The sequence below is a fragment of the Passer domesticus genome, chromosome 4 (assembly GCF_036417665.1).
Source record: "Passer domesticus isolate bPasDom1 chromosome 4, bPasDom1.hap1, whole genome shotgun sequence".
Taxonomy (NCBI): Eukaryota; Metazoa; Chordata; class Aves; order Passeriformes; family Passeridae; genus Passer; species Passer domesticus.
Window position 1 is genome coordinate 46,542,633 of NC_087477.1, and position 20,646 is coordinate 46,563,278.

The 20,646-nt window shown below is 39.2% G+C and overlaps 1 protein-coding gene across 1 annotated transcript; it reads left to right on the plus strand.

Moving 5' to 3' along the window:
- On the plus strand, window positions 1-12,227 carry LOC135299140 (uncharacterized). The gene is made up of 8 exons (XM_064417654.1): window positions 1-725; window positions 2,520-2,606; window positions 2,779-3,003; window positions 4,307-4,329; window positions 5,177-5,322; window positions 5,887-5,978; window positions 6,072-6,167; window positions 7,195-12,227. The coding sequence occupies exons 1-8, from the start codon at window positions 171-173 to the stop codon at window positions 8,839-8,841; spliced, it is 2,871 nt and encodes a 956-aa protein (XP_064273724.1). The 5' UTR covers window positions 1-170; the 3' UTR covers window positions 8,842-12,227.
- Window positions 12,228-20,646: the final 8,419 nt, after the last annotated feature.

Sequence of the window (20,646 nt, forward strand, 5' to 3'; positions counted from 1 at the left end):
CGGGAAGTTGACGGCAGGAAGCGGCGTTTGGAGCGCGGCGCTCCCGGGCTCTGTGGCAGCCCGGCCGCAGTCCCCCGGTGCCGTTCCACCTGGAAGTGGAGGGGCAGTGGTACGAGCGGAACCCGGAACAGCAGGAGCGGCGGCGGCCGCTCGACCCCTCTCCGCCGTCGATGGAGGCGAGCCTGACGTGCGCCGTGTGCCTGTCGCTGTTGGAGGAGCCGGTGACGCTGCCGCTGTGCTCGCACAACTTCTGCCGGGGCTGCGTGCTGGAGTGCATGGCCTCGGCCGAGGCCGCCCGCCTGCAGCAGCTGCAGCGGAGCCCGGGGCAGGCCCGTCTCGGCCGCGGGGCGCCGGGGCCGGGCCCGGGCCCGGGCCCGTCCTGCGCCCGGGTGCCGTGTCCGCTGTGCCGGAAGCTGTGCCTGCTGCCCCGCGGCGGCGTGGCCGCCCTGCCCGTCAACACCACCCTGGCGGAGGTGGTCAAGCTCTACCGGTCCGGCGCGGCGGGCGCCGCCACGGCCGGGGAGGCGGCGCTGGGGCCGAAGCCGGGGCCCGACCTGCTCTCCCTGCAGGCGTTCGGGGGAAGCTGCCAGAAACATCCGAGCCGGACGGTGCAGCTCTACTGCCGCATGTGCCGGCAGGCGGGGTGCGGGCAGTGCGTCTCCGAGGAGCATCAGGGCATCTTCCACTCCGTCAACCTCATAGACACGGTGTACCAGGAAGAAAAAGTAAGCGCGGCGTTCTCCCTCCGCTCTGGGGGCCTGGCTGGGAGGTTGGGCTGCCCACTGGAGATTGTTTTTACTCAGAAACGCCGGGAAAACCTTGGCATAGGGCAGGAGAGAGGCAGAGCGCCTGTGCTGCTTAGGGGCAGTAAGGGGTTGGTTGCTGGTGGCCTGCCGGGTTCCGGGTTGTGCCTTTCCGGGCTGCCGTCACACCGCATCCAACCCACACAAGGACCAGGCGGTATTACAGTAGCGACAGGTCTGAACCCAATTTACTGAAGGACCCGGAAAGTTTTTTTGGAGTGCTGTCGGGTTGGGGTTTTTTTGTTTGATTCGGGGGGCTGAGGAGTGTTGATGTTTGGTTTTGTTATTGTTGTTTCTCCAAGTTCAGGAAGATCTAACAACTCAAAAAAACCACCCAGAGATGTTTTGTTTATAGGCTCTCTAGCTGCGATAGGTAATTTGGGTCACAGATAATTACATATTTAGGGATATATAGTTTGGGTGTGTAATAATAAATGTATAAGCAAGATGCTTTACAGTCTGCATAGGAAGGCAGCTGCCTGCCATAGTGGTTGGTTGCCTGGTTGTAGAAGTTGTGATTTTTAACAAAATAAGAACAATCGGTTAGAATGAGCTTTTCATGCCCTGTGCAAGTTGAGATGCAGGGTGGCAGTTCTGTTGTGCAGTAATTAAAACAACTGCAGGGCAGTGATGAAAAGTACAAGTATAAAAGTTTAAGTCCAGCACTGACTATTCTTTAAGACAAAAGTTGCTTTTACACTGGTTTTCCTCCTTTCCCATCACCAATTGTATGTCACTTGGGAAACCAGGGGAAAACAGCCTTTCCACTAGACATACTACTACATAATGTAAAGTAGTGATAGTGTAGAGAAATAAAGGAGGAAGACTCAGTGATAATATTAGTTTAAACTCAAACTGAAATATATTGCTTATGAACAGCTTTCTGTTTTAGCAATGTGAGGCATAAAAAGAAAAAGTGAGTATCACACAGCTTTTTGCCAAACTGGAATAACACCATTAAAACTTCTATTGTGATAGATGTTTGTGAGGGGAGGGGTTAAAAAAGCCTGAGGAAAGCAATGTTTTAACTATAAAGTAGTCATTCTGTCAGTATGCATTGTAGGTGGGCCTGAGAACATTACTTTGAAAAATAGCAGAAGAAAGTTTGTGTATTGATCCAGGAAAGCATTAAGTGATGTTTTGAATCACAGGCTTTTTTTACTATACTGTTCGGAATATCACAGAATTGATAGGGTTGGAAGAAACCTCTGGAAATCATCCAGTCCAGACTCCTGCCACGGCAGGGTCACCTGGAGCAGGTGACACAGAATTGTGACCAGGTGGGGTTCGAACGTCTCCGGAGAGGGAGACTCCACAGCCTCCTTAGGCAGCCTGTTGCTGTGGTCTTCCACCCTCAATGTGAAAACGTTCTTCCTCATGTTGAGGTGAAACTTCTTGTGGTTTAGTTTATGGCCACTGTTCCTGTCTTTTCAGCGGGCACCACTGAAAAGGATCTGGCACCCTCCTTTTGGCACCTGCTTTTGAGATATTTATATACGTCAATGAGATCTCCTTAAAATAATCTCCAGACTAACCAGGCCCAGCTCCTGCAGTCTCTTCTTGTAAAAGAGATGCTCCTGATCATCCTTGTGGTCATCCACTGAACCCTCTCCAATAGCTTCTTGTTTGTCTTGAACTGATTCTAGATAAGTACTGTAATGTATTTATTTTATTGAATAGATAAGGTTGTAATTAAGTGTTTCAATTGTTTTGCAGTTAACTTTCTTTAGCACTCTGAAACAAATGAGGATAATAAATGAGAAGCTGGTGAATGAGATCTCAAAACGACCGAATGATGCAGATGTGAGTTACAAATGCTGGATATTCTGTGTGTATGTCTTTGAGTCTCTTCCAGTGATAGTTTATTTACAGCCTGGAGCATACAGGTGCTCTTTGTGGCATAGATGTGCTCTAAGTGACTCTGTTTGGACATTGCTATTGCATTTACATCTGGTCTTGTTTCTCATGCTTCTAGATGATGCTGAAAAATGATGTGGAGATAATTGAGCTAAAATTTGGAGAAATTTTCAAAACTCTGGAAGCAAAAAAACAGCAATTACTAGAAGATCAAAGAGGTAAAAAAGAGAAAGAATTTCAGATTTGGAAGAAAATGAAAGAAACTCACAAGAAGACCATTGAGAATTTTTTGAAGGATTGTGAAAAGCTTGTCCATGAGTGTGATCCTCAGTGTTTCCTGGAGGTGATTACATTTTGGTTTTGATAGCAGTTGTCTAAAGAACTCAAATAGAGCCTGCTGTATTGTAGATATGATTATAATCAAGCAAGAAAAACAAAGTCAATAAATGAAAAATATAGGTTAAAATTACTTAACACTTCATACTTTTTTATAACAATGTTTTTCATTTTTAGAAAAGTTTGAGAAAGTTTTATATGCAGCTTATCAGTGATTTTTACTGTTTGCTTTCCTAAGTAACAGCATATTGCTGATTTCTGCAATGGGTCCTTTGGTGCCTCCAGATAAATAGGGTGCTAAGAAAGTACAGAGTTTGACTTAGTGTTTGGTCAAGGACTTGAAAAGGAATATTTAACTTTTACTTGAAGTAAAAGCAACTCCCACTTTTGGAAAAAAATACTGTTGATTCCAGTGATTAGTATGTCACTAATCACTGCCACATCTCTCTTTCTCAACTTACTCCTTTTTTTTTTCTGTTGTTCCTCCTCCCCCTCTTTTCTTGTCATTCCCCATCCCGTTTTCATCTTCCTCCTCCTGTGTCTCCTGGTTTGCTTATTCTGCCTGTTCCTTCTGTTTTTCTTTTGCCTTCTGTTTGTTCTTCCTCCACTTTCGCTTTTGGTTCCTTCTTAACTTCCTCATATTTTTTTCCTCCCAGTCCTCCTGTTCATCTACTTCCTCTTTCTGCTATTTGTTTTCTTTCTCTTTAACTTAGCACCTCCCTGCCTGCCCTCCATAGCAGTGCATTGAGGTTTTTTTTTGTAAAAATCTAGTACAGTGAGATCACCTGGTTTTTATAGGGAAGCAGCTCTAATCCTGTCAGGTTTTTTACTTTTCATTACATGTCCTTTGGGAAGTCTCATGTGAGCACAGTGCAGTGCACTGCACTTCTTGCCACCATTATCCACCTGATTTAAAACTGAGTCACCTTTTTTATAGTATAATAGCATATTGAGAGCACATAGCAGAGCCTTTCCTGTCCAAGAAATACAAAATAGTCCTTAATTTGAATGTCTGCAAGTACCTGAACTTCTGAAACTTATCAGGTGACGATATGGCCCATGATTTGGCCCATGGGCTCTGAAGGAGTTTTTTTGTATTTATCACAAAATATTACAAGATAAATAATTGTCATAGACATACTTGTTTAGGTTGGGTTTTTTGTTTGTTTGCTTGGTTTTCTAATGTTAACAGCATTATTTTCTATAGTTCTGTGAAATGAAGACAGATACTTTAGTGCTTTTGATAAAGCAGTAACTTCTGGACAGTTGGATAACTGCACATATCTTACAAATTCTCATTTTATTTATAGGTTGCCTGTGGCTTGAATACAAGGTATTTTTTTTCATGTTTTATTAGTTCTCTAGTTTTCTTTTAGATTTTTAAGATGAAAAACTAAAACATAGCTGCAATGGATATCATAAGATAAGCAATTTAAAATTAAAACAGTATTGAGAGATTATAATACCTTCATATTTTGGATGCCAAACTTTAGGAAATGTGTGAAGAATCTTAGTGACATACTGTCTGGGATTAGAGATAATCAAGCTGTTGAATTATCTCCCTAGTAAAAAGTGAATATAGAAATTCATCAGTACTTGGGGATTGGGTATTTTCAGATCTCTTATTTAAATTCAGAAACACTGAAGCATGCTTGAAGCTTTTACAGAAATCTTTGTGTAAGAGACTGTGGAAATTCTGCAGTATCTTTGTTTTTGTGTTGGCAGTGTACATAACCTGTAATGTCTTCTAAGCATTCTTAATTACATTTCTTATAACCTTTTAACCTATATTTAAGAAAGTCTGAAACACAATGTATTTTAAAGAACTCCATTTCAAATATTCTAACATTAACAATACTCTCTGAAGAAGTAGTATGCTTCAGATTCAGGCAATGTATGCTAAGGAAAGTGGAGGGGGTAATTTTTTGCAGGCCTTACCAGCATTACTTCTTGCAGTTTTCATTGATTATATATCTAAGTGAACAAGTTGTAATAAAAAAAAAATGGAGAACTTGAAATGTTATTGCAGATCTAATTTTTCTGATTCCTTCTTCTTCCTAGAGATTTCATTATAAAATATATATATTTTTGTTAGGCAGGTATAATTTAGCTAGCATGTAAGCATGAAGAAAAATGTTCAGATTGCATTTTGCAACATTGGTGTTTATTTTCTTTTCTAGAATGAAAACTCAGCTTGATGTGATGAATATAGCATCCAGCTGGGAAAAACCACCAGTGTATGTGCCAAAGAAGATAGATATCAAGTCTGTGGTTAATGAAATCTTAGCATTGGAGTTAACACCTGTTGATGCAGGCATGGTTCAAGGTGAGGAAGAAGGACTTAATTAAAGCGAGATTTGGGAAGTCTACAAATCTGGAACTTGTGGAACCAATTGCTGATAAACAACCTGCATGATAAACACATGAAAGAAAACACCTGAGCAAATGAAATGGATGATAGATTCATGAGGGGTTTTAAAATGCTTTTTATGAATGTGCTTTCTCTAGCAGGTTCCTAGGCTGTGTGTTTGCAGCCTGCAGTACTTTTGATACCCAGCCGATAGCGCCGCTGTCAGAAGCGTGCTGCTGAACTAGACGGACGTTTGTAGTGGTGTCGTGTGAATGTTGACCATGCTCACCACATTAACTGCCTTTACCTCCCAGGAGGAGGTGCTATGTTTTCTGTAAGGCCAGACATTTACAGCATTTTAAAAAATGTATTACACAGGCTTCTTGCTGTATATCACAGAAAATTCAACAAGGACTAGGTTCTCACTTAAGGCGCTATATATTTGTTCTTAAATGGCATCCAGTTAGGTGCACAGGAACCTTTTGGTGTTTTGTATATTTAATATAGTGTCCATCACTATCCTTATGTTTTTTCTAATAGAGCTACCTTATGAAGGAAATGAGAGCTCAACTCTATTTAAAGATACCTTAAAGCAGTGGCAGGACCAGAAGAATATACCAAACACATTTCTTGTAAGTTATTGGCTATGTGTTCTTCAGCATGGTACTATTTTGTCTGTTTTGGCTTATCAAAATTAAATATGTCTGCTGCAAAATATTTTTCAGCCTGTAGCAGGACAGGATGAAACAGATGGTAGGAGGATCCCTACTCGTTTTATGTCAATATCAGAAATGTCAGCATTTCAAAATATGAGCCATGAGGTATGATTGAACATCAGTTGTGAGTATGGCTAAGTTACTATTTGTTGTGATGCAACTTTCTAAATAAGCTTTTAATGGTTTTCAGTTTACTCAATAGAAAGTTACCCTTACAATTCTAGAATGAAATCTGACTAGGTATTAAAGCTGTCAGAATTTTACTCTTTTTTTGCCTTTAGAAAGCTGAAACTTATTCTTACGACTGACTTCAAATACTTACTTTTATATTTAGTGTGGCTTTTTGAGTCATATCTGTAGCTTTCTAATCCACATAAACTTCCCTAGTGTCCATTTGAAGAGGCAGTCATCTGCCTGTACTCTGTTTTCTAAAGAATAGAGTTCCATCCTGTAAGACCACATAATAATTTGACATGAAACTGAATTCAGTCTCTTTTTTGTTTAGTTTCAAATGATGCAGTTACGCAACTAGATTTTTAATTTTTTTTTTTTTAACTTACTAGCAGCTCCCAGTGGGTGGCTGAGTATTGTTCTGCACAGAATGATTCCAGTTACAATTAGTGCCATGGCTGGCAGTGAATCTCATTATGTGTGTTCTGAGAATACCAGTGGCAGATGATTGAATTAAGAATTTGCTTAGGTCCTTGAAATATAGATTTATTTTTTTTCCTGCATTGTTTTGGAAGATACCTATTTTCTATTGCTAATAAGAATGCAATTATATATAATAACAAAAAGGAACAAAACCTCCACCATCTAACTTAATTTCAGATGGCTATTTTTCATGAGAATTTGTTGCTTAATATCTAGGTTAGTGGTTTGATCTATTTTTGGTTTTGACAGTGACTCTAAATACAGTTTTCTGTAGTCTTCTCTTTCAAAACTTACTTTGTCATCAGGGTTCTATGTGTATCTTTTTCAGTTGTCTTTAAAGCACTGTGTTCTGTTCCCTTCCAGTAGCAATACATTAGAAACTCTAGAGTATAGGAAAACTTAGTCATACTTGAGTTTTATAACCTCTGAATCCACAAATGCCATGTTGGATAATGTGATTTTTTTTCTGTAATTCTAGGAGCTACGTTACAAATACTATATGGAACTTCAGAAGTTGCCCAATGTGTTTAAGACTCAAAATTTCCCTGCAAATAAAAAGTATAAATTTGTAACTGCTGAGGCCTCCAAGGATAAGTCCTCAGGAATTTCTTTTATATCTTCACCTACCAAAGCAAATAAGACAGATAAAATAAAAATGGGAACCCTGCAAAGAGGAGATGGCTTTGACAAAAGAAACTGTTCTGGAAGCAGTGCTCACAGCATCCCATCCACAAGCAGGATCTTTTCTGAAACAAATGGTGACTTCAAATTATTTCATGAGGGAAGTGGCCAGGAAGTATTGGGTCCAGCCTTGGCAGAAACTTCTCCAGACTCGTTAATTAAAGAAAAATGGGCAAGACAGGCATCGGCAGGTACTGTTTCCAAGGAAATAAACTCAAATTCTGGCACTTTATTGGACTTAAAGCCAGCAGCAGTAACTTCAGAATCTGTAGATGTTTCAGCAGAGAGACCTTCAGGTGTACCTTTTACTTTCAGTGCATCTAACAACTCATTACCAAGATTTAGTAAAGATAGGGGTACATTCTCCTTCAAAAAGCAAGACAGGAGATGTGCTTTCCCTCAGTTTTATTTAGGGAGATGTGATAAGGTAGATAAAACCAATAACCAGGATAAATGTGGTCCTGAAACCAAAAACATAGTTTGTGATGCTTCAGCAAGTCCTAATTTAGTCTCAGCAGACAGTGAGAAACCACACATTGTGTTTCCCTTTAGCAATTCAGAAAGAGATTGTTTTGCAGAATCAGAAGCTAGCAATTCGTGTAAGGTGTTACCATCATCCTCATTTTTTAGCCAATCTAAGAAGCCATCTGACAAAAAAACACTATCTCACATGAGGGAAAAAACACCTTGTGCGAAGGAACCTGGAGGATATGGTACACAGAAACCATCTGTCTTAGGGGAACAAAAACCTCACACCTCAGAATCCAGCACAACTGTAGCTTGCGGTACTTCAGAAACCAACACCGGAGCTGGGGTGAATGAGGTCTCCAAGACCCCTCTTCTCACCAGTAATTGTGCATTTTCTTTCAAAAGTAACTTTCCATTGCCTTCACCAGTATTTTCATTTGGCGGCATTCTCAGAAATACCTCTGATTTGCTGACTTCTTCCATGTTTTTTTCTGGAAACAGAACAGAAAAAATGGATAAGGAGAAGATGAAATCTCCTGACAAAACACTTCTAAATCTAGGGAACCCTGTAACTTCAGAGTATGAAGAGCCTGCTTCGCTTCAGAGTCATCCAAAATGTGAAGCCTCGTGTTTGCCTATGAACGCATCTGAAAACACTGAAAGTGCAGAAAGGCTTGGTGATGGTACTGCTCCTTGTCAGCCTTTGTGTTCAGGAGTCCTTCCTGTTGAATATGAAAATGCATCTTCCACTCAACTCACTGCAGCAACACAACAACACAAAAAGGTAAAAGATGAAGAAACTGTTGCTGAAAACAACTGTTTGTGTGCTAGAAAGGAGGATGAACCTGAGCCTGTACAGTTTCAGAGCCCAGCTTGTTCTGTTCCTGGCACATGCAATGATCCATCTTTAGGAGGTTCTGTGCTTGCAATAAGTGAGACAGGAGAAATGCTAAGAGACAGCACTTCTGACACTTAAGAGCCAAGTCAAACATCTGTCTCTGCTGTTACCAGCCATGCATCAGAATATTTTTCTGTTGCTGAAGACAAAATGTCAAGTAGAACAAAATCAGATGTGAAGAGAGACTGAAAAGGAAAATAATCTGGAATGAAATAAATGCTACTTAACACATTCAAAGGTGGGGATAGTTGTGATTTTACAGCTGTTCTCCCCACTTCTTGCCAATTGAGGTATCTCTGTGTCGAAAACATAACTGCTTATGAGCAGTACAAGGCAATGAAGTGATTTTTTTATAAGAAACAACCAAAAATGTCACGTCCTGCTTAAGACCAAAGCATAGCTATAGATGCTGCATCTTCAAGAATGCAAACCTTCTGGGGTATGTTTGGGGGATGGGGAACTGAGGTGTCCCAGAAAGCGGGTTGGATGACGCCTCAGTGGTAGGAGGCAGTAAATTGCTGTCTGTGTGCAGCAGCATTTGCACTTAAATGGGTAAGAGAACAGCCAAGAGCATTCACAGGGAGGGAGGAGAGCCACAACAAAAATAAAGAATATTGAAGGCGTTACTAAAAATTGTTTTACTTATCTCCTCTTGGCTGTTTCCTTTTCTGTGATGTGTTTAATGTATGTTGAAGGTCTAAGTGTGAGTGTTATTTCAATAGTTTCTCTTGCACTTTTGAAATGGAAGCATCATATCAGTGTTCTTGTTACACACTCCAGAAGGGTGTCAGTTACACTTCTGAAGTGCTGCTTCCAGGAAAAAGAAACATCACAATTAAATTTCTGCTCTTTTTGGCTACAGTTTGGGAATACTTGGACAGATTAACTTGCTGTTTTATTGAGAGCTTTTGAAGAACCTAGCTTTTAAAACACAAATCTTCTTTTAAAATCTGTGTGTAATGACAAGAAAAAAGGAAACCAGCACTTCTTACTACATGTATTAATGGTTTAGAACTCACAGAATTTTGAGTCTGAAAATCAATACAAAGGATAAAAAGACCATCTTTTCCACTTTGCTGGCTATTTTGTTGGATACAAGAGAACTGTGCTTTAATTATTGGAATACACAGACAGAAGCACTGTTTAAGAATAAAGCTCTATTTTGTTTGCTGTTCATGCTTCAAAAGCTGATGCTAAGCTTTAATGAAATTAATTCTGTATTAGATAGATATGTCAACTGGCAGTATTAAATCAAATGCAGAATAATTAATATTCCTTCAGAAGTTTTCTCTGGCAACTAGAAAAATCAATAATCTGCAAATTTCCTCTCTAACTCTCTAAGAAAAACATTACTTAAATTTAAATCTCTGCAGTATTTATTAATATACATACTGTGACATAAAACTTAGAGAAACTACTCTTCTTTCAGGAAGTGTTGACCTAATTTCTTTCGTGTTCAGTTCTTGGCCTCAATTTCTCTGTGACAGTGCATTCCTTTATTAAATGTGTTGAAAATTATTAAATGTTTCTAGTAGTTATCATAATAATACTACTTTTCTGTCTGCATTATAATTGGGAAGGTGGCAACTCTTTATGGTTAGTCTTTTAGTTCTTGATGTTCATCTCTTAAATCTTACGGTATTTCAGTTTTCTCCTATAATTTTTTCTGATGCTATCTCTAGACATTCTTGTCACGTTCTGCATGTGTAAGAGAGAAATGTTAATTCAAATTACTGGAAGACAAAGGCTGAGTGAGATGATAATGGCAGAGAGTGCCACAGGTGGAGGTTGGTCTCACTCATAACAAAAGCAAGAGAAATTGAACTATTTTACGGTCAGATGAGGCACCGGTAAAATTCATTGCCAGGAAGTTGCAGAAAATGTTTGTTTTCTTCTACACTGACAAAAAAAATTCTTAATGAGCTAGGGTTAATCAGAATCTATAAAAAAGTTTCTGAAGCTTACATATTTTCAACCTGTCTTCTGTTATTTTCTGTTATTTCATGAGAGTTTGATAAAGTTAAACTTCCATGCAGATACTTTTTCTCTTAGTGAAAAGACACCTTCATAGCCTCATAAAGCAAATATACTACTATGTACTACTTTGAAAGTGAAAGTTGTGGGTGTTGGGGTTTGCTCTAGTCCTGGGGCTGCTTTTCAAGCATTGCTGTCCAAGTGCCTGATAGCTCAGCATTCAGGTTTTACAGGGCAGATCAGATTAATACAGAAACCCCCAAGAAATCCTTGCCCACTCCCTTGGCCATACTATGCTGACCCAGAAGGGAGCCCTTCCCCTGTTCCCTGAAAATGCTGTGAGGTACAGAATAACCTCTGGGTCTTAGGCATGCCTCCTCCTGACTACTGTAAAAAAAATAACCCTTTCATGACTGGAAGCAGGACAGTCCGTGATCTTGAGTGAACCAGAGCTAATTCAAAGAAATGGGATTCAGAGTTGTCCTTCATGCATGTTTTGCTTTTTATCCATAGAGAATAACTTACACCACTATCTTGGTCATCATCATAAAGTTCTGTGTGGCAGTGAGGACTGGTGTCAAAGCCTCGCTTTCCTAGGTTATCTAAACTTAGGTATGTGTATGTATTTTTTTCAGATTACAGGTAAACAAAAAGGCAGTGTTAAAGTGAAACCTTAGTCTGAAAATACTGCTGAGAAATTTGCCCTTGCTGGGAAAAAAAAAAAAAAAAACAAACAAAAACCAGAAAAAAAACTCAAAGCACCAAGGAAATAACATATTTTACTAAATTCAGTAATTTGTTTTACACAGTTCTGTATCTTCCTGATTCCTTAAGATACGAGGGTTAAAAAATGAAGCAATTCTACATATGGTTGGAAAATTTTATTAATCAAACTTTGCTACATTGGTATGAAGCCCAATATATATACATATTTCAGATTTTGCACGCTAAATCTGCAGGCCAGTTTGAAAGCTTTTATGGTGGTTCATGACTATACTACTTCAAGATTCAATAGAAGCCTTGGAAAGCAGCTAAAACTTTTTTTTTTTTAATAAGAGCTAAATAACTTTTTGGACTACTTACTTCACAAATGAGCTGAAAGTTTCTAATGCTGTCCTACTGAGAGGCTAATCTGTCCAGCTGTCAGAAATGTGATGTTTGTTCAATATATGTTACAGAGCTATATTAACATGTATGTTACTGCCTGGAAAAAAAGTGCAACTGAAAGATAAAGTGCAACTATTTGGTTTTGTAACTATTAAAAAAATTATTAAAAACAATTGTTTAATTGACATTAGAGCTGTTTAAATGTCAGTTTTTAAAGGTTAACTTCCTAAAGCAAACTTTGCATTATTTTGTATTTTTGGTTTGTTTATTATTGTAATATTGTTTATTAACTAAAGCTTTATTCTGAAATTGTATTTGATAACTCAGATCTCGTAACTTTCTAACATAAAGACTGCTGATCTGTGTGGGAAGACTGCTAAATACTGGTGCTTTAATTGGTTTTTGTTCTTCAGGTAACATACTTCAGTTTCTCTTCATAGTTTTCTTCCAGCTGTTTAAATGCCAGTAGAACATTATTATTTGGATCACCACAGTTGACTCAGACTTGTTCTGGTTTAATTAAAAAAAAGGAGCAGTGTTCCCTTTTAAGTTGCTTTAAAAGTGAAGCATATATTGTATTCTAAAAAGCACAAATTTATCACACCCAATAGATTTAATAAGCAGTGAAAAATCCTTGAGTGCATAGTAAGCAGGTTTAACCTGAAGAAAGAAAAAATTCATTTAATCTGAAGAAAGAAAAAGGCAAATAGATATGCACTGGAACTGTTTCATTGTTAATAAACCCAGTTGTGTAGGTAGGGTAAAAAGAGAGCATCAGGCATGACCTCTAATACTGACACACTAGTTCCCTGGGGTCACTGCAGAACAGCTGTAAGCCTAAACAAATAATGCTGCAAAAGCTCATGTTTCTATAATTATATTGAGTATATAAGACTCATGAGTAGTATTAGAAAAGATAATTTATTAATATTATATTGAGAACATGGTATCAACTGATTGATTAACCTGTTGCAAAGCTAAACTGGAACACTGCAGACAAATCGCAGGCTAAATTGAGCAGGAGATTGTGTGAGCTTTCTGTCAATGATGAAGACCCTGTGTTTTGCAAAAAGGACCACTAATTACTAAAAAGGAACTTAATAAACTCAGTTCCTAGTAATTAAGAATACCATGTGGGTTTGTTTGTTTTTTTTGAATACAGTCAATATTTTGTTGAAATACTGGAATTATAGAAGGTTTTGGACTGGAAAGGATGTTAAGGGCCATCTAGTCAGTCACCTGGGTTGGTGCAGTCTTAGGCACAAATCCAGGCTGAGCAGAAAATGGATTGAGCCCTGCAGAAAAGCACTTGTACGTGATGGTTGATGAAAAACTCAACACAAGCCAGCAATGTGCATTCACAGCCCAGAAAGCCAACAGAGTCCTGGGCTGCATCAAGAGAGTTGTAGCCAGCAGGTCAAGGAGCTGATTCTTTCAGCTCTGCTCTTGTGAGACCCCACCCACTGTAGAGCATCCAACTCTGGTGTCCCCAGTAGGAGAAGGACATGGAACTGTTGGAGCAAATCCAAAGGAGGGTCATGAAGTTGTTAAGTGGAGTGTATCACCTCTCCTATAATGACAGGCTGAGAAAGTGGGGCCTTTTCAGCCTGGAGAAGAGACAGTTGTGTGGAGACCCATAGCAACCAGTGTCTGAAGGAGGCCTACAGGAAAGCTGGAGAGGGATACTGTCAGAAGATATAGTGATGTAACAAGGGGGAATGGCTTCAAACTGCAATAGTAGGTTTTGATTAGGGAGAAATGCATTACTGTGAGGGTGGTGAAGCAGTAGAACAGAATGTCCAAAGAAATGGAGGGTGCCCAGTCCCCTGTATGTCTTCAAGACTGGATTGGATGGGACTTTGAGCAACCTGGTCTAGTGGGAGGTGTCCCTGCTTATGGCAGGGGGGTTGAAAAAAGATAATCTTTAAGGTCCCTTTCATGCCAGGCCATTAGAGAATTCTATAGTCTCAACTCCCCTGCTTTGGGCATGGGCATCTTTTACTAGGCTGGTTCAAGGGGTGTCTCTCAGGGCTCTGCCTTGGGACCGGGGCTTGTCAGTGCCTTTATCAGTGACACCCAGGGGCACTGAGCACACTCACATTGCAGGGGACAGGAAGCTGAGTGGGGCAGGGGCACCACAGAATGATGGCATCATCCAGAGGCACCTGGACAAGCTTGAGAAGTGGGATGAGAACCTCATGAGGTTCCAAAAGGCCAAGTGCCAAGTGCTGCACCTGGGTCGGTGCAATCCCTCAGTCACAGATTTTTCCAGGTCAGAAGATACCTCCAGATCTCTCATTTTAGTGCTCCCACCACCTCCAGAACCTGCACTTGGTTGGCCCTTGGGGCTTTTCCATGCTCTTGCCCACTTCCAGAGGGGAGCACACACAGCCTGTGCCTCTCCTCCACAGCCCCTGTGGGCAGCATGTCCAGCTGCCCTGCATGATCTCCCCTGAGAAATGTCTTTCCAGAACAAAGAAAGCAACAGCTATAGCAATTATAGCACTGTATGCTTATGTGGTGCCTTAGCCAGTTTTTCCTGACTTCTACCATTGTGTAATAAGAATTTCTTGTGTTGATAAAACTAGGTCTGAAGTGAAGTCATATTTTCAATCTAGTGTTCCAAAGAAAAAAAATGTGAGTACTTTTTGGTCTTTGCTCCAACCAGGGTCACTGAACAATACAGAATTAAATATAAGCAGCAAAAGGGATAGGGTTATTTTCAGCCTGGATCATGCCAGTGTTCCATCCCTAAACTTTTGTACTGATACAAGGATCAGTACAGCCACATTTACAGTTGCAGCTGATGAGCAGCAGAGGGAGGAAGAGTTGCAATCTATAAGCTGTTTCGTTTTTCCTGTTCAGTCTAACGCTCTAAGTATTATCTACTTTGTTGGTATTTTCTGCTATCTCCTTTTCTTTGGAATCCAACAGCAAATTGGAGATTTCTTCTTTCCTCTCAGCATGTTGCCACTATCTCCTTACCGTAGTAATGATCTCCTCTCCTCCAGGCTGAACAGACCAATTTATCTCAGTTACTTCAAATATGGTTTCCCTTCCAGACCCTTCAATCTCTTTGTTGCCATCATCCTGAATTTCTCTAATGGCTTAATGCCTTTTTTTTTATATTGTGGCACCCAAAACTTCACACAGTGCTCAAAGTGAGGCTGTCCAGAGCAGCCTCAGTTTGTGTGTACATCCAGGCTGATTGGAGAGGTTTAAATCTCCACAGTAGCTTCTGCCAATGCCCCCTTTGTGCCTGACTGGCTGCCGAGGGCTTCCAGGTCTGGGTGGGGCTTGGGGCTTGTTCCTGTGTTCCTGGGTTCGGGAATTCCCCTGTACATCTTGATATAATCCTCATTCCCAGACTCAAGATTATCTTTGAACTTAATTTATTTCTTTTAATGCCACATCTTCATGTGCACACTCATAAACATAAATACATTAAATAAAATTCACAGTGTGTGGTATTACCTGCCATGTGTCTGAGTAGAAATTTTGAACCTGGGATCTCTGTCATCCTCTCTTCTCAAAATGGGAAATGGTCTTGTGCTTCAGAAGAAATCCAGCTACTCCCACAACAACAGAAAATGTGGAGATCTGTTTGAATGTGTTCTGGATTCTGCCCATGCAAAATACATCCCAGCATGAGAAAACTAACAGCTGATTTGGAGAAATGCCATACAAATTATTCAGATATCAGTGTAAGAAGAGTTAAGAAAATTTTTTTAAAGTGCGGAACAAACTGAATGGATAAAAGAACAAGATGTGGCAACAACATAAAACACATACCAATATGTCAGAAATTATTTGACATTCAGTTAAGGATTTCATCACTCGAGCTTTGTGCTTTTCCTAAATATAGAAACAATGTCCTGTATTCTTTAGGGAGGTGGACATACAGAACACAAAGTAATTCAAAAGGAGTACAATTTTGTAACTTCAAATTGGCCTTCAAAGCAACTCAAAAAGCCATTAGGGAAGCTGAAAGATATTTACAGACAAATTTACATTAAAATTTACATCCTTGTAGGCTAAAAGGGACAAGAAAAACTTTGTTCTTGAATGGGAACCTCTAATGAGATAATTAGTCATCTCAAAAATGAGATGATCAGTCATCTCAAAACTGACCGCAAAAAGTTGATTATCACGGTATTCCATCTCAATTACAATGCAGTACTAGGTGGAACATAATAATCCCTTTTGTGGAGGAGATTTAATTAGGCAATAGAGTAAAGAAAATCACAGTTGGTCTGCTAAGCAGTATATGCTTTTCTGAAAAGAAAAAGCATAATTTAGACAGAATATTATTGACTTTATAATTTGGAAGTGAATGGGATTGCTGGAGAGTCAGTTAAATCTGAACAAAATGCTGGAGGACACTGAAAGAAGCTTACACATTTCACAGGGAAAGTGCTTCTTGGGCACCATTATCTGATATGCACTCACCCCTGCTGTGCTAGGCATTTAAGAACATCTGCAAAAGGCAGCAATGTCATAGAATGGTAATGTAAAATCAAGTCCTGAATTGAAAGCTTTCAGTGCACAATATGACTGTATGCACACGTGATACAGTATTTCTACAGGTTTTTATAAGGGTAATTAAATAGTATATCTAACAAATATTGGCCCATTTTAGCCCTACTTTTTATTATGTCTATTATGTATGGTGCAAAGCAAAGTGTTCTTGATAGATTAAAAAGCAAGATAAACAGAATTAGAAGGTAGTGTAATATGGTGTCGGAACCCAGGACATCTCTCTGGATGCCCTGGATGTCTCAAAGCCCTGGCAGGGGCTCAGAGACCCTGGCAGGAAGCCAAAGACACCTGGAAATTCGACCTTAATTCATAGAGCAAATTGCCAACCTTATATAAAGAATTACAGGTCACAAAAGTTTAAGTAGCATAGTAGTAGCAATCACAGGGTGAAGGAAAAAACTTTGGAGCACTGTACAGGGGGGTTTTGAACCTTGTACAGGGGGGTTTGAAATTCTGTACATGGGGGTCAGGGGTTCTAAGATGGAGGGATTTGGGCGTGCCCTGTCCTTCTTCTTTCTTCTCCTTGGCATCCATGTTCAGGATGATGTTGGCAGGTGTGGATTGGTTCATGGTGAAAGTGCACTTGCCAACAAGGGCAAAAAGTATTGGAAATTGAAGGTAAATATCTTATACGTAGTTTTCACTATAAAAGAGACAACCGCCCCGTGGGCGGGGGAGAGTGCCCTTGGCTGTCTTGCTGATCAGACCTCGGCTGGACAGACAGAAAAACTTTGTAGATAAGGAACAATAAACTCATCTGAAGACTGAAAAGCAAGAGTCCAGACTCCTTCTTCGAGAGCACGGCCTGCCCAGAACCACCTTTTCCCGTGCTGGGGCAGAGACAAGGAACAGCCGACCCCGGCAATATGGGATAAAGTGCAACTACTATGCTAAAGTGTTAGAAACTATACAGCTGTACATTAAAATCTGTAAAGATACAGATATATAAAAAGCAAAAATCTTTATGCATCAGAACTACAGGCAATTATAAATAGTGCATCTCTGAACTTTACAGTTCTTGATTTTGCAATGTAAGTACATCTCTTATCAGAGTTTTCAAATGTTTTGGCTTCCAAATTTTGAGAAAAACAATTCCAGCTATGCAGCAACAAATACATGTAGGAAAAATGGAAAAAAAATTGATTATTATATTATTATAATCTGTGAATAATCCAGACTGTATGTGTTAAAGGTGTACTTGAAAATGAAAATATATGCATGTTTTCTCTGCAAAAGTACAGCATTATCCTATGATCTCCCACATAATTTTAGGCCTCCAGCTCTATAAAACTTAGGCACCTGCTGATCTGGGTGAACAGTTACTGATGCCAGCCCACCCTTAATTCAGTCATTACTTCAGGTTTAACTAGCTGTAGCTAGTGACTAGGTGTAACTGTCCCAGTAATTCTACACTAACTGATGATATGCCAGACTTTACCTGTTAGGTGATAGAGCTTGAAAAAAAAAAAGCTGCAAGAAGTTAGTATGCAGAAAAGTGGAAATGATTGGTATGAAAAGGTCAAACCAAAGGCTCCTGCAAGTTGTTTATAATTCCCTTTCATTCCTAGACAGCCTGTCGGTGGGTTCATCAAAATTGCTCAAATCAAGCAGCTTCAAGAGCCTGGAACTGAATGGCCTGGGGGTCTGGGCAATCACAAAATAGCAATGCACCCCCTGCAGCAGGTCCTGCACTCCTTGGCTGCCACTGCTGAGGGGGGATTACTAAAGAGGAGAGGCCATCACATCAAGTGGATGCATACCTCAGTCAGGGACCTTTTTATACCTTACTGTTCATCCTGTGAAGAATGTATGTTCATCATCATTACTAGGAATTTAATAGAAAGAGAATGTACTGAGATGTGCAAGCTTGACATAAGTACACCCTCAAAAAGCACAACACAGATCTATTGTGTACTTTAGCATGTTGAAGCATTCTTTCCTCTTCGCTACTCAGCTGGCCCAACATAATCTACAATACACCTACTGTGAAAAATAACTTCTCACAAATCTCAGCTGATGCCAAGCTGATGAATTGCTGTTATAACTAGAAAACTCCTCAGATACAGAATATGCCTCTTTCACAAACTAATTTCCTTGACGTGATCTGAGCTGCACACAAAACTCTTAGTATGGGAACATTACCATTACAGTAGGCAAGTTTATTAGTATGTTCTTCTCTAATCTTCACAGAGTTAATGCCTGCCATCCCCTCCAAAGAAACCACAAAAATATGGGCATTTACCTTTATCTAAGGATTGTTCTATCCACAGCTGAAACCAGACATTTCTGCAGTACATTTCACAGAATTGCTTTGGCATGTTTCCAGGAAAACTTTTACTTTATTTATTCCAGACCTAAAATTGTGTTTAATTTGGATGTCAATGCAAAGCTTTACAATTGTTTCCCCTTTTTTCCCTATTCATCTGTTTTCCTTTTCTGATATTATTCAATGATTTTGGTTTTGAATTCTATTGATTGATTAAATATAAATTATTTATGCATATTAATTATTTATGCCATTTTAGCTGAGAAATGCTAAATGTCTTCCATAAATTCCAAGTTCATTGCTTTATGAACCTGATTTATGTTTCCCATTTTCTCTCATATAAAATATTTACAAAACAAATCATAGTCAGTGCATATAGCAGCAGTAGTAACCTAGTGGTAATGAAATATATCCATATACCATGATGAAAACATGTCCAAGGATAAAGTGATATAAGGCTTTGAGAACTCTGATTTTTGAGCAAAAGGATCCAAATGTACTTTACCATACAAGTAGATTAATAAAAAACCCACACACAGCAGCAGAGATCTTAAACTGATTACTTCCTATATTCAGGCTAAAATATTTTTTCTATTGTGTTATTCAAAGTTTAATAAACAAATTTATATGTTTTCACTCTGTATCAGTTAGTATAAAAATATGACATTTAGAATAAACAACAATTTAAAAAGAAAAATATTAATCACTCATTTTAAAATTATTATTATTATTAATAATAATAATGACACCTAAAGTACTGATTCCCTCATATGCATTTGCCATTCCTCTGTCCTGTCCCATTTTCTGAGTATTACCCAAGAAGCAAAGTACCCAAAGTACCCAAAGTTCTACCTACATAATAGTGTGAATTACCCCACCTTTAGGCCTCTATTCCCATAAGAAACACTCTGAAAATATGTGAGGGCTGCAAGCTCAGTGAAGGGCCAACACTGACCCTTTGTTATCACTATACATCACTAAACAAACACCAGACTGAAGAGATTTATGATGATGAAGGCTTGTTAACATTTTGAACTGTACTTCTGAGGAAATACATGTCTGGATGTATTAAATAACAATCATTCAGATGCCAGTGTACAAGGCAGAACCTAAAAACCAAATTAAACTTACACAGAGAGATCTGTTGATGAAACACTAGTCCATGGAACATACATCATGCAATTCTGAAAGTTAAATTTCAGAAAGTCTTAGCAAACATTCACAAGGATTATATAGTCATGTCCACGTATCTCTCTATTCCATCTTTATTCATGCAAGGTACAGGAATAATATTAAGGCTGTGAAATCAAACATTCGGAAATCAAATAATGATGAAGGGAAAGGCTTTGTCATGTAAACCTTATGCAGCCTCTACGAGACCTTAGCAGTGAGGCAGATGTCCAGTCTGTACAACTATGAGTCTGAACAAACGTACAGTCTGCTTTCAAAGCTGTTACATTTAGGAACTTGAAAGACTTATGGAAGGACTGAAGTGTGAAGGACTAGAAAGGCATTAGCTTCTACTTGACTTAAAACTCACCAAAATTTAAGGTATTTAGTTAAAAACATTTTCAAAGTTACCTGTCTATATAGAATGCTGGCAAAGTATCAAAACAATGATGCCTGCTCTAATAATAGTGAAATGCTTAGAATAAAAGCTCTATAATAAACATTACCAAAAAAAAAAAGAGTTTAGATTAAAGGATTTTCTTTAGTGAAAGTTTGATACAGACAAAAGAGAATTAGCTTCCTTCCTGGATTTCTGATGGGTCTTTTTTTGTGAAACTCACTTACTGTCAGTAACTGCTCTATTTCCTCTCCAAGAAAATGTATTAGAAAATTCCCTGCACTTTTATTTTTGCCTTGATTCTCAAAAGATACTAATTTTTCTTACAACTTTAAACTGTGAGATTGTCATTATCATTTCCATTTTGAAAACAAACGGTAGACACCATCACTGTCACCTCTCAGTTCATACACACCCCTTTTAGAAGGGG

Coding starts and splice junctions, on each gene's coding strand:
- LOC135299140 (XM_064417654.1), top strand. CDS start 171: ATGGAGGCGAGCCTGACGTGCGCCGTGTGCCTGTCGCTGTTGGAGGAG. Junction 2,607..2,778: donor AACGACCGAATGATGCAGAT/GTGAGTTACAAA, acceptor TCATGCTTCTAG/ATGATGCTGAAAAATGATGT. Junction 5,979..6,071: donor ATATACCAAACACATTTCTT/GTAAGTTATTGG, acceptor AATATTTTTCAG/CCTGTAGCAGGACAGGATGA.